This window comes from Pristis pectinata, chromosome 4, assembly GCF_009764475.1.
Source record: "Pristis pectinata isolate sPriPec2 chromosome 4, sPriPec2.1.pri, whole genome shotgun sequence".
NCBI lineage: Eukaryota > Metazoa > Chordata > Chondrichthyes > Rhinopristiformes > Pristidae > Pristis > Pristis pectinata.
In genome coordinates this window covers 40,276,152-40,301,887 of record NC_067408.1, presented here as the reverse complement: position 1 = coordinate 40,301,887, position 25,736 = coordinate 40,276,152, and the positions used below count along the sequence as shown (strand labels likewise).

General features: G+C 41.7%; 1 protein-coding gene across 1 annotated transcript in view; it reads right to left on the bottom strand.

Moving 5' to 3' along the window:
* The window catches only part of LOC127569795 (prenylcysteine oxidase-like), a 33,239-nt gene that overhangs the window by 3,751 nt on the left and 3,752 nt on the right, over positions 1-25,736 (bottom strand). Inside the window, exons 3-5 of the mRNA XM_052014698.1 lie at positions 21,643-21,817; positions 20,315-20,526; positions 6,916-7,056 (exon numbers count right to left, since the gene is read on the bottom strand). Coding sequence (XP_051870658.1) covers positions 6,916-7,056; positions 20,315-20,526; positions 21,643-21,817 — 528 coding nt within the window. The remainder of the gene's footprint in view (positions 1-6,915; positions 7,057-20,314; positions 20,527-21,642; positions 21,818-25,736) is intronic.

Here is a 25,736-nt window from a genome sequence, read left to right as displayed (position 1 = left end):
ATCTTTCAATGTCTCACCTTTTAAAATAAAACTCCTTTCATTTTTTTCTACCAGTGGATGGCCTCATTTTTTCAAATTATATTCCATGTCTTCACAAAGTCATTTAACCTGTCCATATCCCCCTGCAGCCTCTCTGTATCCCCCTCGCACCTTGTAGTGCCACCTGATTTTCCCATCATTAGCAAACTTGATCCCCCTCATCCAAACCACTGAGAACAGCTGGAGTCTCAGCACCAGCCGCACTCCACTCCAGTAGCGACAGCCTCCCATTTATTTGCACTGTTTTCTGTCTGTTAATCAATCCTCATCATTATACAGTATTACCCCAATGCCTTGCACTCTAATTTTATTATCACACTGAAGGCCACTGAAAGTGGCTGCACAAGTCGATAGGGTGGTGAAGAAGGCATACAGTGTGCTTGCCTTTATTAGTTGAGGCACTGAGTTCAAGAGTCAGGAAGTTATGATGCAGCTTTATAAAACTCTGGTTAGGCCAATCTGGAGTACTGGTTTCAAATCTGGTCACCCCATTATAGGGAGGATGGTGCAGAAGAGGTTACCAGGCTACTGCCAAGATTAGAGGGCATGTGCTATGAGGAGAGGTTGGACAAACTAGAGTTGTTTTCTCCGGCATGGTGGAGGCAGAGGGGAGACTTGATAGAAGTTTATAAGATTATGAGAGGCATAGGTAGAGTAGATAGCCGCTATCTTTTTCCCAGGGTCAAAATGTCCAGTGCTAGAGGGTGCACTTAAGGTGAGAGGGGGCAAGTTCAAAGGAGATGTGCAGGGCAAGTAGTTTTTTTTTAAAACACAGAGTGGTGGGTGCCTGGAATGTGCTGCCAGGGATGGCAGTGGAGGCAAATATGATAGAGGCATTTAAGAGGCCTTTAAGATAGGCACGTGAATATGCAGAGAATGGAGGGATATGGACATGTAGGCAGAAGGAACTAGTTTAGTTAGCCATTTAATTACTAGTTTGATTAGTTCAGCACAACATCGTGGTCTGAAGGGCCTGTTCCTGTGCTGTACTGTTATATGTTCTACAACTCTATGAGAAGATGACCAAGGCTGTAGATGTTGGTCCTCAAAATATTGATTCATAGACTACGGGGAATAAAACTAGAAAGGGATAAAAAGCCTAAACAGTCATGAACTAAAACTTTAAACTTTACTTCCACTTTGCACTGATGAACAAGCCACTGTCTCAACAAGATACTCAGAACTGAAAAAAACTCTATTTTTAAACATTTGCTTACCTAATCAATTCTGCTCCTAAAACTCTGCATGCAGAAAAGATTCTTATTTAAAATGCCTTTTCTTCCTCCACACTTTATCCTTTGCCTCCAGGAAAGCCAGTCTACTGTATTAAGGGTGTGTGGGAAATGAGATGTAGCCCACATCTGAGAGTCATTAATATCACGTTAACTTTGGTTGCTGCAATGCATCCTAGAGAGATGCTATCAATGCTTGTATCTTGCAGCTACAGAATTTACAAAATAAACAGGATAGCTTTGAAGATTCACAAGAATAAAGCATGGCTAATCCTCTACTCCAAATGTCTTCTATGAGAAACATTTCTGCAAACAGACTGAGCATAATGAGGGCATGTGATTAAAATACCAGATCAATGGCCGGTATTTATACGGCACCTTTGGCATAATAAAATGCCCCAAATCGCATCGTGAGCTTGGTCAAAGAACTAAGTAGTGTCTTTAAGCAGAAAAGCAGGAAGGCTTAAGGAGGGGACTTCCAGGGTTTAGGACTTGAGCCAATAAGGCAGTGTTTAAAATTAGGAATGCACACAAGAGCAAAAATCTCAAAATGTTGTCGGGCTGGAGCTTGCAGACAGAGATGATATGAGGTTTCAATTGCTCAACTGAGAGTCAAAGGTTGGTATAATAAACATAGGTAGAACGGTCTATTAGCCATAGGATAACAACGGTTAATAAAACTATTCTTGACAAGTTTCAAAAACAATCAAGTCAGAAGAAGCTTTGAAATAAACAGACAAGTGTTTCTGTGAAGGACATTTTTCAAGGGTTCAGAAACGGACACAAAAAGGTCAAAGTCATATTGTTGGTGTTGGAAAAACATGGGCTAGAAACTGTAATGTGTCTGGTGAGCTGTGTGTGGGGGCTCTGCTCCAGTTTAGTGCAGGCCTCTGCTTTCCAGATCCCACCCTGTGCTTGATAGGACAGGGCATACTTTGTGCACACAAAAGCCTTTCATCTTCTGACTCTTGCACTGTAGAACTAATGGATGATGCCAGTTGATCTGTAGCTCAAAAGTCAAGCCAGGATAGGGGTTGCTTGGAGAGAGAATTGGAATGAAGGTGACCTTTGGCTGGTCAGCGAGGCATTGACATATTGGGGTCAGAGGTCAGTTAATTGGAAGATATCAGTGGTGGGGCAAGGATAGAGAGGACACTATGAAAATCACTTAAAGGCCAACCTACTTGAGAAACAACAGCTGTCTTAGACTTTTGGCAGTCAGCCAGATTAGACTGGGCCCAACTTAACAAATACAAACCATGCCTCAATGCTTCTGTTAAGGTCTGCTCCAGTGTGCCATTCAATTCCAGGGAAAGTTGTGTAAGTAACTTCAAAGGTTACACTGCACCACATTTCATGTCAACATTCATCAAATGAATGGGAGAACTGGACCTAAAATCTGGAAGTCTACCATCACGGAATAAAGCATCCAATAGATTTGATAAAATTCTGTCACTTAGCACTCAAAAATACCAATAGATATTTTAGACCTTGCTGTATAAACAAGCTAGAGTGGCTTTAATTTTCTATCCTCAGAAGAGCAGTATAGATTGATCACCCAGGGACATTTTTATATTATCTAACTTCCACTGGTTTACTCAAACCACTAAAATTCAATGCCAAGAGTTGCCAAGTTGCCCAAATAGTTTACGTGGCGACTTCTTTTTGCAAAGGTCAGCAAAATTTCCCCAAAATCGTGACTTGTACTTGAAAGACAGATGCATTGGCAATAGTCTAGTAGCAGATGGTCTTAGCAGTTGAAAATACTCTAGCTATTATTTTGATATTCCCTTGGAATTCCCTTCAAACCAAAAGTTTGACCCCAGATGCCTCAGTTAAGATTTTGTTTCCAGCAAAATCCCATTGTTCATTTGTAGTCCTGGATAAATAATACTGATCTGAATGGACCTACACAGTTAATAATCCATACTGGAATACAGCTTTAAATTTATGGGCCTGGAAGTTAATTTACATCAGCTTATCATCCTGGAAAATATTCCTGGACAGAAAACAGCAAGGCAGCACAACCCATAATAGGTCTGGCACCCCACTTACACAAGCCTACAAACTGCATACACGTATCAGGCCACCCATGCATTAACACCGCAGAAGGGTCTTGGCAATTTATGCTGGATCAAAGCTATCCTTAAGAATATCCTGTGTTATTACAATGATTTTAAAATTAATTGATTGAACATAAAACATCATCACGAAGATTATTCTTGCAATAACTTACTTCGCATCTACATCATTACTTCCATTTATTTATATAAATCTGGAGGTAGAAAAAGTACATACTTTTCAACTGACAAGCTAATTAACGTACCGATGATAAATTCCAGTCTGGGCTGCAAATGTTAACCCCTCAGTTTTGACTCGAAGTATTTGGCAAGCATACATGTATTTGGAGAACTACAACATTACCTCGCTTCCCCTCAGGCCCAGATAAATACAGAAGAACATTAGAAAACTGGAGGATGAGCCCCTCAGCCCCCAAAATCCGTCCCACCATTCACCATGATGGTGGGTCTGTCCCAGGGCTCATTTCCTCATGTGCCAGTTCCTCATAGCTATCAATTTCACAATCTTTCAAAAAATTATCTCCTTTCTTTTTAAGTACCCCCAATGTTCTAGCCAACACAACAGTCCAGGGTAGAGAACTACAAAGATTAACCGCACTCTGCAAGAAGCACCTATGCATCTTGGCTTTAAATGGTCGCACCCCAACCTTGCAATGACGTCCCCCAGTGGAAACACCTTAACATGCCCTCTAAAAATCTGGTCTGTTTCAATAAGATCACCCCACATTCTTCTAAACTCCAAAGAATAGAGATCTAATTTCTTTAGCTGCTCATCCCAGGAATTACCCTGGACCATCTCCAATGTCAGCATATCCTTTCTTAAATAAGAGGACCAAAACTGTGCACAGTGCTTCAGGTTTAAACTTACTAGTTCCCTGCACAAAGGTAACAATACTTCCCTATCTCTAAACTCCAGTCCTCTTACTATAAATATGCCATTTGCCTTCCTAACCATTGTTGTATCTGCCTGCTAACTTTTTGTGGTTCATGCATAAAAACACCAAGATCCCCATGTAGTTTGCTAATCTACCATCTTTCTCAATTTAGGTAATAATCTAGTTTTAAATTCCTCTTACCAAAGTGGTTAACCTCATTCCATTTGACAAGTTTTTGCCCATTCACTCAAACTATCCATATCCAGTTGGAGAATCCTAATGTCCTCATGCAACATGCTCTTCCACCTCAGAATCTGGAACATGAAAGGTCTTGGGTCATCTCGTGTTAAACAGAGAACTGCTAAAGTTCCCAGGATTGTTAGTTTGTCTTTAAAGAGTAATGAATGTTTCATTGTAGGGCCTTTTTGAGGAAAAAGTTGTCACACATTCACTGAAATAAATATCTGTGCACCCCCCCCCCCCCACCCCCAGTAGATTAAGGGTCCATTTTGCAGTGATTATAGTTATAGTGCATTCCACACCAGTTTCAGAATGTTCTAAAGTGCCTTATGACTAGCCAAGCACTTTTGAAGAATAGTTACTGTTATATTGAGGGAAACCAACACATAACTATCACGTTTAGCTTTAGACCTTCTCCAGTATTCTTATCAGAGGAGTTAATATCTTCACAGGTGGCTGATTAGAATCATACAACACAGGAACGGCCCTCTCAGCTCACCTCGTCCATGCCAACTGTGATGAGAGGTATAGACAGTGTCCGTGGAGGGGAGGCTTATTTCCATGATGCACAGGGCTGTGTGTACAGCTCTGCAGTTTCTTGCAGTCCTGGGCAGAGCAGTTGCCGTACCAAGCCGTGATGCATCCAGATAGGATGCTTTCTATGGTACACCGATAAAAATTGGTGAGTGTCAAAGGGGACATGCCAAATTTCTTTAGCCTCCTAAGAAAGTAAAGGCACTGGTGAGCTTTCTTGGCCGTGACGTCTAATCAGGTAATAAAGGAGTCTCCATGGATGCTGCCTGGCCTGCTGAGTTCCTCCAGCATCATCTTGTTTCTCTTCTGGTAAGTATAGCCCTCCATTCCAGGCAACATCCTGGTGCATTTCTTCTGCATTCTCTCCATTGCTACCACACATTTCCTGCAGTATTGTGACTAGAACCATATACAATACTCCAAGTGCAGTCTAACCAATGGCCAGTTCAACTACAACATGACACCCCAAGTTTTAGACTCAATGCCTCAGCCTATGAAGGCAAGCATATTGAATGCTTTTTTCACTACCCTATCCACCTGTGTTGCCACTTTCAAATTGTATTAAGATACACATTACAACAAATATAATCAAATAAACTGCTACTCCAAACTTAAATGGAGAAAGTCTCCACAGATTTTTTTTAATGTAGTATTTCTATAATGTATTAATTAGGTGCACTTTTATGGAGACATAAGAGACAGCAGATGTTGGAATCTGGAGCAACAAACAATCTGCTGAAGGAACGTAGCGGGTCGAGCACGCAGGGTTTCAACCCAAAACATCGACAATTCCTTTCCTCTCATAGATGCTGCTCGACCCAGAGTTCCTCTGGGAGAAACTGTTAGGTGCACTTTTATCCCAGGCACGTACAGGGCAATAAGCACAACTTAATCGTCTGCTATTCCCCATCTGAAGACAGCAGGAACAAATTACCAATAATTCAACTTGTCACCTTTGGTTTAAGAATTAAAAATCAAATTCATTCCAGCTAAAATATGCAGGACAAACGTAGCAGTTTGCAATATGATGCTGGACAACTCACTCAGAGCTTTGTAGGCATCGTCACCAGAGCTGTGCTGATAATACAGAAAGAGAAAACAAATCAGACAGTTCTAAACTCAATTGGAATTGGCTTCTTGCTGCTAATGGGCAGTTTATTGGATATTTGAAAACTTATTTTCACACAATTGCTAAGCGAACTGAATTCCTGCAAAGTGGTAATGGTCTTCCTTTATTACCTGATTAGAACGTCACGGCCAAGAAAGCTCACCAGTGCCTCTACTTTCTTAGGAGGCTAAAGAAATTTGGCATGTCCCCTTTGACACTCACCAATTTTTATCGGTGCACCATAGAAAGCATCCTATCTGGATGCATCACGGCTTGGTACGGCAACTGCTCTGTCCAGGACTGCAAGAAACTGCAGAGCTGTGCACACAGCCCTGTGCATCATGGAAATAAGCCTCCCCTCCACGGACACTGTCTATACCTCTCACTGCCTTAGCGAAGCAGCCATCATAATCAAAGAACACACCCACTCGGGTCATTCTCTCTTCTCTCCTCTCCCATCAGGCAGAAGATACAGGAACCTAAGGGCACATACCACCAGGTTCAAGGACAGCTTCTATCCCACTGTTATAAGTGGGATATTATAATGGTTATAATGGTTCCCTTATACGATGAGTTGGACTCTTGATCTCACAATCTACCTTGTTATGACATTGCACCTTATTGTCTACTTGCAATGCACTTCCCTGTAGCTGTGACACTTTACTCTGTATTCTGTTATTGTTTTTAACCTGTACTACCTCAATGCAGCTGCACTGTGTAATGAATTGATCTGTACGAACGGTATGCAAGACAAATTTTTCCACTGTACCTCGGTACAAGTGACAATAATAAACCAATACCAATACCTGACTGCTGCAGAGAGATAGAAGTCACCGTGGTGTGGATGACGTGGGCTTTTGCTGATTCGAGCATCTGCGAACAAACCAGTTTATTCCCTCCTTCCACAGCCCAAAGGCCAGACTGCACTCCTGCCATCGCTACTGCTCCTGCACACAGTCAAAAAGTAATTTGTAAGGATATCACATTCAACTTCCATTCACTCTTTAGAAATGGCAAAACAGTTGCTCTAGATGTTTATTACAGGATGGGTGCTATGACTTAAAAATGGAAAATGTTTCTCCTAAAGCAAAATGCCAACTTTACAAGACTTTCAACTAATCTTAGTTTCTGAAATATCTGCAGAATAACCTGCTACCTGATGGATGGCGAGGGCACTTTGTGGAGCCCACTCTCCCCTGATGAAGGTGACTTATGCTAGGTTAACTCATATTGAAATGTCTGCTGTTTGGTTGACTGTGGAGGGGGTGTCAATCAAGCCTGATTCAGCCTTCACACAAGAAACACAATTAAGTAGACAAGGTCTTCAATTAGTTAATACATCTTCAATGTGCGCCAGACACTCTTTGATACAATTCAAGGTGGTTCACAGGACCCATATGTCGAAGGACAAGTTAGCCTGTTTTTATCACCATATAAATTCTACATGTGATAGATGTAATTCGGAGGTGGCTTCCCTGACACGTATGTTTTGGTCCTGTCCTCTTTTCGAAAAATATTGGAAAGACATTTTTTAAATTATTTCAACTGTATTGAATGCTGATTTACAACCTCACTCAATCACTGCAATATTTGAGCTGCCAATGATGGAACCTGGCCACTTATCTGCTGCTGCTTGTTGTACGATTGCCTTTGTTACATTAATGGTCAAGCAATCCATTTTGTTTAAATGGAAGGATCCAATACCTCCCACTACTCTTCAATGGTTTTCTCAAACTATATCATGTTTAAACTTAGAAAAAATTAGGAGTGGCACTCTTGATTCTTCGCTTAAATTTGAGGAAGTTTGGAGTCCATTCATTCAATATTTTCATATAATATAGATCCCTTTTCAACAATCTTTGAACTTAGAGGAGCGGAGTTGACGACATAATAATGCTCTTTGCTTATCAAGAAATGTCAGTCTAGTTTTTTTTCTTCTGAAATTTATTTCTAGTTTGTTTCGTTTTATTACTTATAATTTTTTTCAATTTGGGTTTTTTTTTATATAAAAAATCTTTTTCTTTCTCGTTTTGATTTTTCTTGTAATATATTCGTTCACTAAGGAACCTTGGGGCTTAGAATATATATTTTTTTATTCTTTATGACTATATATATCATGATTGTCCTCCTGATCTCTTTGTATTACGTGTATAATTACCGACGTTATATGTATTATTTTGTATCAATCTGAAAATTAATAAAAAGATTGAAAAAGAAAGTAGACAAGGTCACTCAAGAGATTCTGCAGATGCTGGAATCTGAAGCCATACACACAAAAAGCCGGACGAACTCAGCAGGTCAGGCAGCACCTATGGAGAGAAATAAACAGTCGACATTTCAGGTCAAGACCCTTCATCAGGACTGGAAAGGAAGAGGGCAGAAGCTGGAATAAGGAGGTCAGGGGAGGGGGAGGAGTACATGCAGGCAGGTGATAGGCGAGTTCAGGCGATAGGCGAGTTCAGGCGATAGGCGAGTCCAGGCGATGGGGGGAAGGTATGAGGGTGGGGGTTGGGGAGAAAATAAGAAGCTGAGAGGTGATAGGTAGAAGAGGCATAGGGCTGAAGAAGGAATCCAATAGGAGAGGGCAGTGGACCATGGAATAAAGGGAAGGAGGTGGTGGATAGATAGGCAGGTCACGAGGGTGGGGGAAGGGAGCCACAGGAATGAGGGAAGACAAAGGAGAGCGAGAGGGAGAGAGAAGGAAGATGGGGGGGAAGAAGAGGGTAGGCGTTACCGGAAGTTCTCTTCCTTCCCCCTCTCACCTGAACTCGCCTCTCACCTGCCTGCGTGTGCTCCTCCCCCTCCCCCCACCTTCTCATTCCGGCTTCTGCCCTTTTCCTTTCCAGTCCTGATGAAGGGTCTCAGCCGAAACGTCGACTTTTTATTTCCCTCCATAGATGTTGCCTGACCTGCTGAGTTCCTCCAGCATTTTGTGTGTGTAGGTAGTCAAGGTAGATAGATCCTTTATGAATAGGATGTGAAAAGTTACTGTAGGTAGACAGGAATGCAGAACTGAGGTTACAATCAGATCAACAATGATCTTATTAAATGTTGGAGGAGGCTTAAGGGACCAAACGGCTTACTCAGCTTACTTGCTCCCAATTTGTATGCTTATGAACAATTTTCTATAGTTCAGGCTTGTTCATTTGCTTGCTCTCAGGTACACTTAATTCTAAAGGCAAAGTTCAACAATTTCATTGCATTTATCTCCACAACCAAAGAGGATTGAAAAATTAGTGCTTTCTTGGAAACAAATATTGCTGGTAAAACTGTGCAGTGCTGTTAATGAACTAAATGCATTAATGTTTCTACCAAATGGGGTAATTTGAACCCAACACTCCCCTTGGTAAAATGACATGCTCAGGGACAACACAACCCAGTTTTATTTTCCCTGAAGTCAATTGAGAATACCATGGGACAAGATGCAAAATTAGGCCAAAGCAGGTTAAATCAAATTATGGGATATTCTGGTTTAAGAACAAACCAGACATACTGAACATCACGGCAGCCTGTAAATAAAATTCAGAAAAATAGGCTTATTAACGGCAAGTAATAACACTGACAGGTGAATTGCTTTGTCATTGAGGTCATGTGATCAGTCTGATTTCCTGTTCTGAAAATGAAGTGGAGGAAGTAAGCTTCTGTAGAATCTGCATTATTACATGACATAAAGAACATAGAAAATGTACATTTACTTTTCTATTCAACACAAGCCCAAACATTTACACTGTCCTGGCACAGTTTTACAGGGAAATACACTTTCTCTATGGCAACAGTTGCATGGGTTAACATCTTATAATACAGATTTAAATAAAAGGATGACCTCATGGTCTCATGGCAAAGGCAGCGTTGAAAACGGCATTCCTCTGTGTATCACAACCATTTTAACTAATGGAGCATTAGTACTGAAGAACAAGACAGTATATAACAAATAAAATTTTATTTACTGCTAAAAGTCAGTAAATTTCTGCCTACGAAAGTAACAATGATAAATGCACTAACATGTCTGTGAAAAGAACACTTTAGAATCTACAAATTTAAGTGTTTAATAGAAGGCACATTAATTTTTTTAATGCTTCAAAGCATGGGAGATCCATCTGCACCTAAATGGTGAGAAGTGATTCACATTTTGGGGCAGGTCTTTTATCAGAACTTTAAGTGTGAGGCAGTGTTATATTAATAGCATATTCTGGATTCCGGGAGACTGGTGGTCGCAGGATGGGATGCTAAGTTTCTACACTACAACTTGTAATTGCATAGTCCTTTAATTGTCAGGAGGTTACTTCACAGTTGCACAAGTTATGCCGAATTTGCAACAAAACTGAAAAGGACAGATGGTCAAACACTTAGTCAAAAAAAAGGTTTAAAGTAAAAGGAGAGGGAGGGAATTATCTAGCTTGACATCTAGATAGCAGCAAGCATGGTCACCAAAGGTAGAATAAAGACTTTGGGGGAATGTTAAAGAGGCCAGGGTTGGGAAAATAAAAAGTCCTGGAGAGAAGAGGAGCTCCTGTATTCCCCTGAATGCAGGTTTTTGTGGGCCTACAGTTCCACTGATTTAATAAATGGGCTGCATTTAGTACAGGCTTGAGAGCTGGCCTTGTTTGAATCTGCACTAAATAGTTGCTTGTAAAACCTCCACATTAAATACCAAGTTATTCATTGCAATTATATTCAGAAGATTGCAGGGCTGTATTTCAATTAATGGAGCAAAATAAGCTGGAGCCGTTGCAGCCACATTATTTTAGTTTTACAATATTCACTGTGCCCAGCATACCTCACTACAAATTAGGAAAAACCCTCCCAATGAAACAAAATCTGCAGTTCAACTGCAGGAAAAAGATTATAGATCAACTAATATTTCACCTAGCATGAATCTTGAGGGAATAGATAGGTTAGTTTGTCCAGGCTCATGCCACCCATTAAAAAGATGCTCTATAGAAAGTATCCTGATGGGTTGCATCTCAGCCTGGTATGGCAACTGCTCTGTTTTGGACAGACGGAACCCACAGAGAATAGTAAATGCTGCCCAGTCCATCACAGGCTCATCACTGCCTTCCATCCAGTGTATCTTCATGATGTGTTGAATCAGGAAGGCTAATAGTATTGTCAAGGATGCCTACCACCTTGGCCGTTTCCTTTTCTCCCTTCCACCTTCTGGGAGAAGATACAGGAGCTTGAAAGCCCGGACAACCAGACTCAAGAACAGCTTCTTACCCACAGCTATCAGACTTCTGAACCAATCACCTCTTTCACATTCCCTTCCTGGTGGTGCTGCCACATTCTCAAACCTTTAATTCCACCTCTTCTGTTATTGTCACTTTAGCATTTCTTTTTGCACTAATTCAATTTGCACTCTCCTACAACCTAAGCTGAGTGGAGGCAAATTACTCAGAACAGCTTTGATAGATCTCCAGCTTTTGTGCAATTGGCTGGTCTTAGAAGAATTACAACTAAGGTCTCATTTGCTCTGGAGGTTGGGACTGAAAAGGGAGAAGCAAAAAAAAATTATTCCAGCTCCTGACCACAGAATATGAGGAAGGAGGTTTTGCAGCCTTGAAGCTCATTAAGATGGGCAAATTCCCAGGGCCTGACCAGTGCACCCCGGGACCTTGTTTGGGGGGGGGGGGGGGGGGTCAGAGAAGGAATCACGGAGGCCCTTTGTGAGATATTTGCTTCGTCGTTACCCACTGGCGAAATTCCAGAAGACTGGAGTGTGGCTAATGTTGTTCCATTGTTCAAGAAGGGTAGTAAGGACAGGCCAGGGAACTACAGGCTGGTAAGCTTGACTTCAGTTGCGGGGTAGTTACTGGAGGGAATTCTGAGGGGCAAGATCTACCATCACTTGGAATAGTCAAGGCCTGGTCAGGAATAGTCAGCATGGTTTTATGCGGGGTGGCACAGTAGTGTAGCTGTTAGTGTAATGCTATTACAGTGCCAGCTGTCTGTAAGGAGTTTGTACATTCTCCCCGCGTCTGCATGGGTTTCCTCCGGGTGCTCCAGTTTCCTCCCACATTCCAAAGACGTATGGGTTAGTAGGTTAACATAGGTATAATTGGGCAGCGTGGGCTCGTTGGGCCAGAAGGGCCTGTTACCGTGCTCTATAAATAAAGCTTAAAGTCATGTCTGACGAGCCTTTTGGAGTTTTTCAAAGGGGTAACTAAGGGGATAGATGAAGGTAGGGCAGTGGATATTGTGTATATGGACTTTAGTCCCACATGGCAGGCTGATCTGGAAGGTTAGGTCACATGGGATTCAGGAGGAGCTAGCGAGGTGGATTCAGAATTGGTTCAATGATAGGAAGCAGAGGGTGATGGTTGAAGGTCGATTCTCCAACCGGAGGCCTGTGACTAGTGGGGTGCCCCAGGGGTCAGTGTTGGGATCTCTGTTATTCATTATGTATGTAAATGATTGGATATGAATGTACATGGCACACTTAGCAAATTTGCTAATGATACTAAATTAGGGGGGTCTTGTTGATAGTGAAGCAGGTTACAATGAATTACAAAGAGATCTTGATCAGTTTGGGAGATGGGCTGAGGAATGGCAAATGGATTTCAACTTAGATAAGCATGAGGTGATGCATTTTGGACATTGAAACCAGGGTAGGACTTGTACAGTGAATGGCAGGGCGCTGACGAGTGTTGTGGAACACAGGCACCTGGGAGTACAAGTGCACAGTTCGCTGAAAGCGGCTGCACAAGTAGACAGGGTGTTTAGCATAAGCAGAAGGCGTTTAGCATGCTGGCCTTCATCAGTCAGGGCATCGAGTTTAGGAGTAGGGACACTATGTTGCAGTTATACAAGTTGCTGGTGAGGCTGCACTTGGAGTATTGTATACAGTTTTGGTCACACTGTTATAGGAAAGACATTGTCAAGCTGGAGAGGGTTCAGAAGAGATTTACGAGGATGCTGCCTGGACTGGAGGGCCTGAGTTATAGGGAGAGGTTGGCCACGGTGGATCTTTATTCCTTGGAGCGTAGGAGAATGAGGGGCGACTTAATGCAGGATTAAGTATGTTTTAGTTTGGAATAACAGCACCTTGCACAAGATGCGCATGAACTTGCATCTCAAAGGTCAATGTTGGGGAAGATAACAAAATAAGGGGAAAAAGGACCATGTACATCTCACAATTCCAATTTACTTGTCAATCATTCACACCAATTCCATGCTTCAACAGCTCCATTTTATTCTCCTGACTGTAGGCATTGTGATAGGCTTCAGAACATAGAAAAATGCTGAAACTTTGAGAGCTCTCACTTGCATGTCAGACATCCCTTGAACTTTACTCCATTAATTATAGCTCAGGATAACTGAGAAAGTTCTAGGGCTTCCAGGAATGGGCTGGCTGAATCCTTTTTAGTGACTTCTGAATATAAATGTTATCTTTGCAGCCAAAATTGTAATTCTCTTGCTAAATTAGAGGACAATTTTAAGTATGAACATGCTACTCTGATAACACTATTTGTTTTCGAAAGTTGCAGCATACAGATTAATAAATAAAAGGAGAGACTTGCAAGGCTTTATCTTGCATCTGATTATAGCTTTACTCAATTATTGGTTTATAAGTCACTGGCATGTTATGTAGAGCTAATTCAGTCAACTGACATCAATTACTCTACAAGTTCAGGTGGTGCTTATGGAAAGTTTATTCAGAGTCTGTGGAATTGGACTGCTGGGAGGAAACTTGAGAGTTAGCACTTCAATAAAACATCCTGCTAAATCTCCTAGTCACAAATGAGAAAGCGTCTGCCAATTCCAACCATTACAGCAAATGTTAATTAGCACCAAGACACAAGCAGTCACCAGTTTTAAGAACTCTGTTCTGCTTGCTCAGCCAGAATAGAAGTTAGTGCTTTCTAAAACTCAGCCTTATTGGTGAGCTTGAGAACTTTGTTTGCAGTGTGGTCCATTGGAAAGGAGGTTTAGTAATTGAGTAAATACTTCTAGAGCATACAACATTAGATATCCAGGTTGGAATACAGAATTTCTGTAACTTGTTTGAGAACATAAGAAATAGCAAATTAAAAATAGGGACAGGAGTAGGCCACACAGCCCTATAAGCCTGCTCCACCATTCATCAAAGTTACGCTTGAACTTGTTCAGTAAATGTTCTTATTAATAATGGTCATTAAACCAGAATCTCAATGGTCTGTAACATAAATTGGCCCGGCTTGACTGCTTGCTTTCCGTGAGCTCCTTTTCTCCCTCCAAGAGGTAACAGAAGTAGGACTGCATCAATTATAGTGATGGGAAAATATTTGGCCTTGAAATTCTTCTGCACCAAGGAAAGCACACAAAAGGCCATTTTGTGCAAGGCCACTCCAAATCTTATCAAAGGCCAAGACGTCAGAGTCAGACTGATAATGTATGGGCAAATAACATTTTAATATTTTAGCAGTTAGTGTGACGCTATTACAGTGCCAGCAACCGGGGTTCAATTCCTGCCACAGTCTGTAAGGAGTTTGTACGTTCTCCCTGTGTCTCCAGGTGCTCCATTTCCTCCCACATTCCAAAGATGTACGGGTAGGTTAACATGGGTTCAAATGGGTGGCGTGGACTCGCTGGGCCGGAAGGGCCTGTTACTGTGCTGTAAATAAAGTTTTTAAAAGCTTTTTTTTTTAAAAGTTAAGCTTTTTTTTGATTCGGGCCCTTTGGCCCAACCAGTCCATGCCAACCAAGCCAGTCTCATTTGCCAGCAGTTGGTCCATGTCCCTCAAAACCCTTCCTATCCATGTACCTGTCCAAGTACCTTTGTTAATGTACCTGCCTCAACCACTTTCTCTGGCAGCTCATTCCATCTACTGACCACTCTCTGGGTGAAAATGTTGCCCTTCAGGTTCCTACTAAATCTCTCCCCTCTTACTTAAACCTGTGCCCTCTAGTTCCTCGTTCTCCAACCCCAGGAAAAAGACTGTGCACATTCACCCTATGGTTGCCCCTCAATTTTATACACCTCTACAACATCACCCCTCACTCTCCTATGCTTCAGTGAAAAGAGTCCCAACCTGCTCAACCTCTCTCCATAACTCAGTCTCTTGAGTCCCGGCTACATCCTTGTAAATCTCCTCTGCACTCTATCCAACTGAATGGCGTCTTTCCTATTGCAGGATGACCAAGACTGAATGCAATATTCCAAATGCAGCCTCACCAATATCGTACGACGTGTAATAGAATAATCAAATGTGAACAAGGCCTTCCCTCTGCGAGCTCCATCATAGAGGAAGGCAGGTAAACTATGGAGGGAGATAGATTATTGGGCCTGGAGCTTGGCAGGATCTGGAATATGGGTGGAGTATCAAGAGATGGACATGCCTGCTTCAGACTGCACAGCAGAACAGGTCTCCTTAAACAGCCTGCCACTTAAAGAGTCTGTTCTTCACATCTCAAATGCACAAAAGAATTTTCAGCATCTGATGACAGGACACACACTGTATGCCAATTGATGTTGCAGAATATGCCCAATGACTACGTGTCATATGCATGGAAAACCCAGGATATCTTGATTAATTTTAGGAATCAAATTTCAAATAAAACTAATCCATGTTGCTCACAGGGTACATGGAAGAGTTTTGAGCTGTGATTAATTTCCCCTCTCAAGAAACAAAACTACATTGTTAGACATTAAACAAAATTCCCCCAGAATGAAACACTTAAAAATAATTTCAGGGCTGTTTCACAGCTTCCAGAAAAGTCAACTGGAAACACATGGAAGGGGGTCGCTTTTGCGATGCTAACATGATTCCTACCAATTCCCAGGCAATGCTCCCTTGAGTGCTGCAACTCCCTTCCGCATATGGAGGGGAAATTGATCATGACCACAATAAGTGTGCCTAACTACATTACTTTTGGATGAAGCTTTTTCAAAAAGAATAATGTTTCAATATTTCAGCAGAATAGGAAACTAGAGAAACTAGCACTGTAGAGGAACTTTGACTTGTAGTTGGGTACTCCTGGGACAATGTGGTCCTACTAAACTCAGTGCCAAACTGGGAGGCTTGCGTGTAAGTAAATTACACACTCTCCAATTCCCCACAACTCTCCGAGAACCACTCCACCAATCGGTTCCACCACACCAACTCTGCACAACTCTGACTCCACAATTACATCCACCTCCCAACCTGCACTGTCTGCCTTATTGCCCTCCAACCACTGCAGTCCCGTCTCTTCCTTAACCCAGGACGCAGTGTTTTACCATAAATACTAAACTGCCAGTTTCACCTTGGAAATCAGCTAATACAACCAAACCCTCCCCCTCTCCCCACATAACCCCCACCCCACCCCTCAGCCACCACAGAGGCCCGATAACCTTCTGAGCCCAACCATTGAAAAGGAACAGGTGGCGCATTTGCAGTTTTCAAAATGTGTTGGGACAAGCACCATAATGGGTGCACTATAATTTCCAAACAAGTTTAATTTACACAATCTATCAGCTTGGTGATTTTCCACCTGGAGGGGAGATAGCAAGAGTTTAGTAGATATCTCGGGTTATATCAGGCATAACTCAGCAGTAAAATGCATGCTTGAAATGGGCAACCAAGCAGTCATTCTGTGCAGAAATAATAAAATTGTGTGTGCGTGCGCCTGTGTGTATACACACACACATCTATATACATACATGTAGGCAGCCATTAAATTCTCAAGATCAAAACCTGTAATGTATTGACCTCAGATCTTGGCCGATATGTGATCCCAGGTATAATGGTATAATCTGATTATTAGTAGTCTTCAGCTTAATCCAACAAGAGTTTAGCCACATTACCATCACCAAGTCCCCTATTATTAGCATTCTGGGACATCATAATGCACCAGTCCCCTAAATACAAGAACAGACCATAGTCTAGATATTTTACAACAATGACTCAGCTCTTCATTCCCTGAAGTCTTTCTGCCGTCTATAATACATAAGCCAGTTTCCCAAATGCTGCTCCAACACTCATGAAGCTCAACACCATCCAGGACAAAGAAGCTTGGCTGATTGGCATCATAGACTCCATCTTCACTCCCTCCACCACCTGTGCACCATGACTGTAGAGCATTCCCAGCAGCTGCAATTGTCCCAGATCCCTGCTAGATTCTATATCCGTCAGCTTCTCAGACAGTGCATTACAAATCCAATCACTCAGTGCAAATAAAAGATATTCCTCATGTTGCTTCTGGTTCTTTTATCAATCACCTTCAATATCTGCCTGCTGGCTTTTTACCTTCCCACGATGGAATCAGATTATCTTAATTCACTCCATTTAATGTTGTCATATTTTTAAAATAGACTTGTGCTTAAATCATTTTTGACTTCCCTTTCTGAGCCATTGTAAAATTTCTAACAGTGAGAGCAGTTGATTTTCCCCAATGTGATGCTGTGGAGTGGCAGTGTATGGAGATGTAGCATCTGGGATAGATTCAATGTTCACCCATCTACCAACATAATTCATTCCCTTTTGTTAAGGCACCTCAGGGGTGGAAAATGGAAATGTCTGAACGATAGCTGACCTGGTGCTCCTATTGTGCTGCCTCTAGCAGGCCATTTATCTTGACACTTACGGAAGTCTGAAGACTAACTCACTGCTCTGTTAGCTACAAGACACACATACATTTACTGGGAAGATTGGTTTAGGAAAAGCTAAATTATTGGCTACGATGCTTGGAAATCAGAAAGAAAGGTAAGATTTTTGTTCAAAACCTTTCTGCCCTAGGGAGGCAAACGGGAGCGAAATCACAAATTCATTCAATTTGGATTTGTTAATACAATTGAAGTACCATTTAAGCTTAATTGATAGCCCACTGCAAACCACATCTGACCTTGAAAGGGCAAGAGAGGCAAACCACGAAAGCATTTCTTTTGCTATTCTTGTCTATTGACAGATATATACTGCTAGCCAGACAAAGGCTGGCTAGACAGAAGCTCACTCTGCACAGACCCCTCAATTCCACATTCGTTCTTGTGCAGGTGGCAGCACGAAAAATCTTGACCGTTTCCCCTTTAGTCCCAATCAAGGAACAGGCACAATGGGAGCACAATGGAAAAATAAAATAAGTAGTGCTGCTCCTCTGGGGGAAAAAATAATTCTGCTGAAAGAATATGTGGTCTGCAAATTAAAATTCTGTCAGTGCAAAAGACACCCACAGCCAGTTGCTTAACAATATTTTAAGAATACATGACTTTGGATAAAGAAATGTCACTTTGTTGGCCCTCAAAGGAGTGCATAAGCACGCTGCACAAGCACCACTGTTACAACCTACAAACAGTGCTGCTGTGTGGGGAACAGGGGTAGGAGAGGGGAAGAACCAGCTCCACTGACAGGGACTTGCAACTTCTATTAGGAGGAGATCACCAGAAGAGCACAATCCTCCGGGCAGGCTGTCCAAGGCGACAACGATATGGTCCTGATGGAAGATTGCTTGGGAGATTTCTGTTGGGAGAGAAACCACCGTCTACAGATCCTGTACTTTTGGGAAGCCTGCAATGCTCACAAGTCCTAGTGCCTGCTCCTGTGAGTTGGAGGAATAGTAGATGAAGAAGTGTTCTCTCGTTGAGTCTGGAATTTGGGTCAGTTCCTCAGTGCACAGGTTGCAGCAATCTGTGGGATGTGTAGCAACCTGGTGTGATCTTGTGTCAAAGAAGTTGAGTGGCGAGGACCTTTAATTGCAAGATCTGTCCAAGTCATGTGCAAGTCTATATTTGAGGTCAGGGATCTGAGCGAGGATAGTCTTGCTGATGCAGAGCCAGTAAAGATTGTTCCTCAGAGAGGTTTAAGTAAGACCGCATTACTGTAGACCTTGGATGGATCAGGTTCTGGATGATGAGCCCTTTTCTGCTTCCTGCCATATACCTCTCCATGACTGCCCACGAGGCCTCTCTATCTCCATGCCATTCAGCAAAAGAGAATTGGGTGCAGGCAATACCCCTTGGAAGTAAGTTTTGTTGAAATGTAATTAAAGAGGCAAAGAAAGTTCGATCTTAAGTGAAAACAGCAAGACCGTAGGGTACTCTGGAGCAGCCTGGCAAATAATGTTTCTTACAGTGTTGTCCATTTAAACAGCTTGGTTTCAAGGGAAGCAGCAGCAGTGAAAGTTGCTTGTTCCACAAACGAACAAGGATTGCTGTCATTCAGACCAGCGGGGGGGGGGGGGGGGGGGGGGGGGGTGGAGGCAAAAGGCACACTAGAGCACTACTGCTGGCATCTACTGTGGTGAATTTAATGCTGGAACGTCAGGAGTGAAATTTCCCATTAGCATCAACAGGCCTGAAGATGGGCAGAATTCTGCTCAACTCCTTGTCAAACCTATTTTCATCTACACAACAATTTTTTCCAGTGTTGTGAGAACAAATTCCTCAGCCTATATATTCTAAAACACAAAAGGTCCAGGAAGTCTTCTAGTGCTTTCCCAAAAATAGAACTCCAATTTATTAATAAGCATCAGCAGTGCAGGCTGTAGAGCACATCAGCATCTAGAATCAACAGCTAACTCTGCTCTTGCTGGATGGCATGGAGATGGAAGACACACCGACACAAATGCACCCAAATGGGTGCCACAGTAGTGCAGCGAGAAGAGATCTGGGTTCAATCCGGAGCCCCAGTGCTGTCTACATGGAGTTTACATGCCCTCCCTGCTTTGACTGCATGGGTTTCCTCCAGGCGCTCCAGTTTCCTCCCACATCCCAAAGGCTTGCAGGTTGGTGGGTTAGTTGCCCACTGTACATTACCCCAAGTGCATTGATTAATTATAGGGGCGTTGATGAGAAAGTGGGGAGAATAAAAATGGAATTAACGTATGATTAGTGTAAATAGGTGGTTGATGATCAGCTTGGATTCAGTGGGCTGAATGGCCCATTTCCATGTTGCACCTCTCTGACTTGATCAGTCTTTTCGTAAAAGTCTGTTATAAGAATGCAGGACTCTCTTATTAAGAAATCTTAAATGCAATAGATATTGCTTTACTATGCACCCAGATTAAGATTATTAAATGAACAATGATTTCATTTCTGCTGTGCTGTTTCAACATTGCTAATTAAGAATAATTTTTTAAGCATGCTATTTATACTTGGAACTACAATTATCAGCAGTAATATTCTTCCGTACCTTTATTAAATGAGCAATATTTTAAATAAATTATCCAAACATCCGGTGTTTAGTGTATTGTACAGCTTTTTATACCTGTTAAACTATTGTATGTTGATTAATCAGATCCAAAAGGGATACATACCAACAAATGCTGGAATGGATGCCGACTGGCCATAGTTGACTCTGGTAACCGCAGTAACTATTTCATCAATGAACCGCTGAGTGATTCCCAGTTCCTGCAGGGTCTCTGTCACAGAGCGCTGTGTCAGGTTAATGAAACGCTCTCCACCCAACGACTGCAACATCTCTTCCATTGTACTGAACGCGTAGCCATGGGCCTGATACTTATAGATCCTGTGTCAAAATTATATCATAGGATTAAATGACTTCTTTTTCCTTCAACAACTTTAGACTTAACTGATTGTTACCTTACCGTTAGAAGATGATATTCTTTTTTAAGAAATCGTTATTGACTGTTCAGAAACAAAGTCTGAGACTACTCAGGTCGGGCTGCATCTGTGGGAAAAGAAGTTTCCCCAGAACAAATGTAGATTTTTTGGCCCAGCATGTTTAGCTCATAAATAGCCTATCCTGCATTACTACATGTTGGCAACTGCAAAGTCAACTACCAGTGGTAAAGAAACAAAAATCAAAAGCCCAAAGCAACAGACATGATAAATGACAAATTTGAAACTGGTGGTTTCAATGATCTTAGTGACAGCACTATTTCTAACATAGGGTCACAAACCCAAAACATTGACCGTTTCTCTTTCCACAGATGTTGCCTAATTTACTGAATTTTTTGTTATTCAAGAGAAGACAAGAGATTGCAGATGCTGTAACTTGGAGCAAAACTCAAACTGCTGGAGGCACTCAGCGGGTCAGGCAGCATCTGTGGAGGCAAAGGGATAGTTGATGTTTTGGGCCAAGACCCTGCAGCCTCCACAGATGCTGCCTGACCCACTGAGTTCCTCCAGCCACTTGTTTGTTCCTTTTGTTGTTCCATCTTCTCTGCTCTACCACAGGCTTTGTGTTTTGTTCTTCCTCCCTCCACCGTTTTACAAATGTCATACTTGCTTAAAATCTAATGTCCCAGTTCAGAATTGAAACATCAATTTTGTTTCTCTTGCCACAGATGCTGCCTGTCCAGCTCAGCATTTACTGCTTTTACCCAAAAACCGAATCCCTGGTGTTTATTTCATTGCTATTTGTCGGATAGTCTGTACCCACACAGGCTGTTGGCATTGTACATTACGCCTGCCACCACACAACAAAAAGTACTTTGGTATATCCAAATATCATGGAAAACACGACATCAATGCAAGTTTACTCTTTCAGTGAATTTGCAAGAAAGATAACTGGGTGAAAATTGCTTCAAAGTGCCCCTTCATTGGAGACATGCACATTTTATACAGTATATTGTACTCTCAAGCTACAGTCAGTAACACAATAATTACACGATGTCCATACCTCATAAACTTTTCCATTATTTCCTCTACCCACATCTGCAAGCGCAGTAAACCAAACCCATACCGCCACCACAATTTAAACAGATCCTGGAGATACCAGTCAGTCTCTTCAAACACAAAGTGATCCCCATTGAAGATTGCCGCTTTCTCAGGGACACCTTTTCTGTGCTTTAGCCCTTGGATAGGGAGAGAGAAAAGAAAAGATTAACAAACAACAGATTAATATGTTGAAAGATGTCAGTTAAATCAACCCTGTCAACTTATACAAGATATTCTTGGACTTTCATCCACGTACATTTAATGATAAAAGGACTCTTTAATTGCTGCACCATTTAAGGCAGTGAGTAAGCAAAAAAGGAGCCAGGTCCAACGCCTGCTTGTGTCCTCAGAGCAGGGATGGTAGCAGAGGGCCTAACATTGGCTTTGGCATCATGGTTTAGAATTGGGAAGGAAGTTAAATCAACCTGGCCCTGCTCTCATTGAAGGACACTTAGGTTTGATTCAACAGTCAAAGTTGCCAGGATAGGAAGTGGAGAAGAGCCAGAAACTGATAGAAAAAAGGCAGGCTCTAAGTCTTCTGGGGTTGCATCTAACAATCTTTGCTGATAAGCTTATTTTAGTTAGAGGAAGAAAAGTAATTCATAAAGCACTGCCCTCATCATCAAAATTTTTTGGTAAGCAAGCATGCATTTTATCAGGCTCCATATCGCAAAGAATATCAAATGAAAAAGTTATTCATCTGTAGTGAGTGATTTAACTACTTTAAAGATTGTTGTTTGTGGAACTGCTCAAACAAAACATAATTGTTACTTTATAGAATCAGTCACAGTTGCAATGTTGCTTGCTGATTAAAGTCTCATATAACACTGTACAGAAAGTAAGAGGGAAAAATGCACTGCAATCAAAGTTTCAATGAGTTTCTTTGCACAGTGATTGCCAATAAAAACCACACTTTACAGCAAATGCAAATTGTTGATCTGGCATATTGTTCTTTAAAATGTTATGGATGGTATTTCAACAAAAGATTTGTCTGTATTTTTTATGCTGTTGCAGACTTTAACCAATGCTTTTAAAAGAGGTAGGTATAAAAGGTTAGAGTTATGTATCCCCATCATATATCAATATTAAAGCACCACGAGTCTGGTTTTGATACAGATTGGAATACAGAGCCAGAGATTCCTAGCAGGCTGACGCTAACAAACACATGCAGAATTTCTGCTTTGATAATTTAGTGGGGTAAAAATTCTTCTGCAATACAATACTGAGCTGAAGGGGCCCTGCACCAGTGAGCTGTACAAAAGAATCTGGTTACCTTAGCTGAGCACAGTCAAGCCCAACAGAACCCAACTATCCGCTCTGGGTATCAAAAGAAAATCTAGGTTCTCTGTCTTGGGCTGGAACACATCAGCTCTTTATTAATACTTGGACACTGAGGATCGGAACTGTGAGACATGGTGGAACTGAATGCTTGCAAGTAGCCAGGAGAATGCAAGTGGCACAGGATGTGGTTCCTATTCATGAAAGCAAGGTTTCAATGTAGAGACCAACTAATCATCCCGAGTCAATTGGATCAGATATTAGAAAAATTAGTTCTTAATCTTGGGTCTGGCTTGGATTGAATGTGGTTGAATTGGATTTTAATTTTATACCCGAGGCAAACTCACTAGTTTCATGCAAGGCCACAGGAGAGGCCTGTGGCATGGCATCGCATCGCACATCATGAGAAGCATGAGCTTTACTTCATGATCTCTGACCATGCCAGGAACTCCCAGGTCATTGCTTAAAATGGTGGAGCTGCTTCTGCCCTCGAGTTGCGTCTGGGCAATACAGATAGATGCTCCAGACCTTGGATGGCTGATGGCACATCGCATCTTTCAGATATGGGATCCTGGTAGTTCGGGCTACCCAGCAATAAGGAATGGAGTGCTAATCTTCCATGAAATCAAGTCATCACTTTAGCCCATCATGCAGGAGCTGCCCATCATGCTCTGACTAAATCAAGCTGCGTGCACTTGTGTGATGCATTCTAACTGGATATTTCCATTAGTAGGAGAGTCTAGGATCTGAGGGCACCGTCTCAGAATAAAGGAACATCTCTTTAGAACTGAGATGAGGAGGAATTTCTTCAGCCAAAAGGGGGTGAATCTGTGGAATTCATTACCACAGAGAGCTGTAAAGGCCAAATCTTTGGATGTATTAAGACAGAGACTGATAGCTTCTTGATTGGTAAGGGGTTATGTGGACAGCCATAATTGAATGGCAGAGCAGACTTGATGGGCCGAATGGCCTAATTGTGTTCCTATATCTTATGGTCTGACTAACGTCTCTAAAAAATCCTGGCTGCCTAAGTTTATCTATTATGAAGGCTCACTGTCATTTTCCCAAGTCTGTTACACTTGGTTATTCAGGTAAAATTCCATTGTGTGATGCATTAAATCCAATACATCAGTAAGTCATTTTATAAGAATTTGATTTGGGGTAATATTTAATACATTTGGAGAGACTGCACTAAAATCACTTACCCTGAACCAAACTAAACCTGGAGCAACAAAGGGAGACAAAGGACAGAACTAATTCCAATACCTACCAAATTAGCAGTGACCTGCCAAATTTTGAGGTGACAACTGGACACAAGTAACATCATCAGGGCACCCAAACCCCTCCTAGACTGCGGGATCTAACTTCTACTGTAACTAAAATTACCACATACAGATTGATTTAGACACCTAGGCAGACTCAAATTAAGGGCTATTGAGATCTGGCACAGAGGAGGAGATCAGTCGTGATTATACTGAATGGCAGAGCAGGCATGAGGGTCATGTGACCTACTCCTGCTCCAATTTTCTTGTGAAGCAATCAGCCACCCATCAGGATGAGTAACTGCAAAGACTATGGATTGCAACATTCACTGGAAGAGCGCAGGGGACAGAAGAACCAAGGAATAGACTCATCACTCATTCTAATTTGTACATGTGTTGCTCATGACTGCAGAGGAAATGAAATTGCATTTTATTGGCTGAGACTGAATTAAAGTGAGTTGCTCAGTTCAGGAATCGGAAACGTTAGCTGTTCCCCCACCCACCCAAGGTGGCAAACATTTCCAGTGTCTTCTGCTTTTATTTCAGATGTTGTGAACCAGTTGCAGTTTGCTTCTGTGCTGCACTTAGAGCTGGCTCACAGGGGTCAAAAATTTTTCCTGGTCACCTTTGTTAAAGACACCATAGAACAGCAGCTCAGGATTCTACTCTGCTTCCTGGATAAGGGTTTCATTGAAATCTGTGGAACCTAATTTCAGAAGCAGAGTACAGTGCACAATTGTCATGATATTTTATATTTAGTCAAACAATCAAGGAATAATTTCCACCCCAAAATACCACACATTGCTTTGCACTGTAGCAGGCTCTTGGTAAGTAACAACATGACCCTCCTTACAAAAAGCATAATTTTTTATTCTAGCTGAAATCCAACCAAATTTAACACTACAGTTTAGTTGAGGTTGTACCCTTATAGAAGATGAAATCCACTGAGCAACAAGAATGATCAGAGATGCTTGGATTAATTACAAAAACCTATAATCCATAATGCTACAAAATAAAATAAACAGAACTGCAAGGGACTGTCTAACTTAAATCTGGTGTCTGATTCGGAAGCATTGTATTACTAAGAGATTAATGCATAAATTGAGTGAAAAGACAACCCCATGGCAAATAGATTTTACTGTAGACAAATATGAAGTTAATTAATTTGGATTTTAAAAATGAATATAACAGTATCTTCCACCTGGTGAAAAGAGGTGGAGAGAGACTGGCGTTTCTGTGCACCGAGATTATTAAATGCCATGGGCAGCTGCAGAAAGTAATAAAGGCTTACACATTGTGGGCTTTTATATCTGGAAGACTGGAATACAAGGAGAGTAGAAGTTGTATTACAGTTATCCAATTACTGTAGAGGACACAAGGGAGTCACCATACACCAAAAAGATATGCTAGCCTTGAGGGCCAGAGCTGAGATTTACCAGAATAATAACTGAACTCAAGAAGGTGAAATATGGAGGAAAGATTATGGGAAGGAGGATTATATCTGGGAACTGCCATC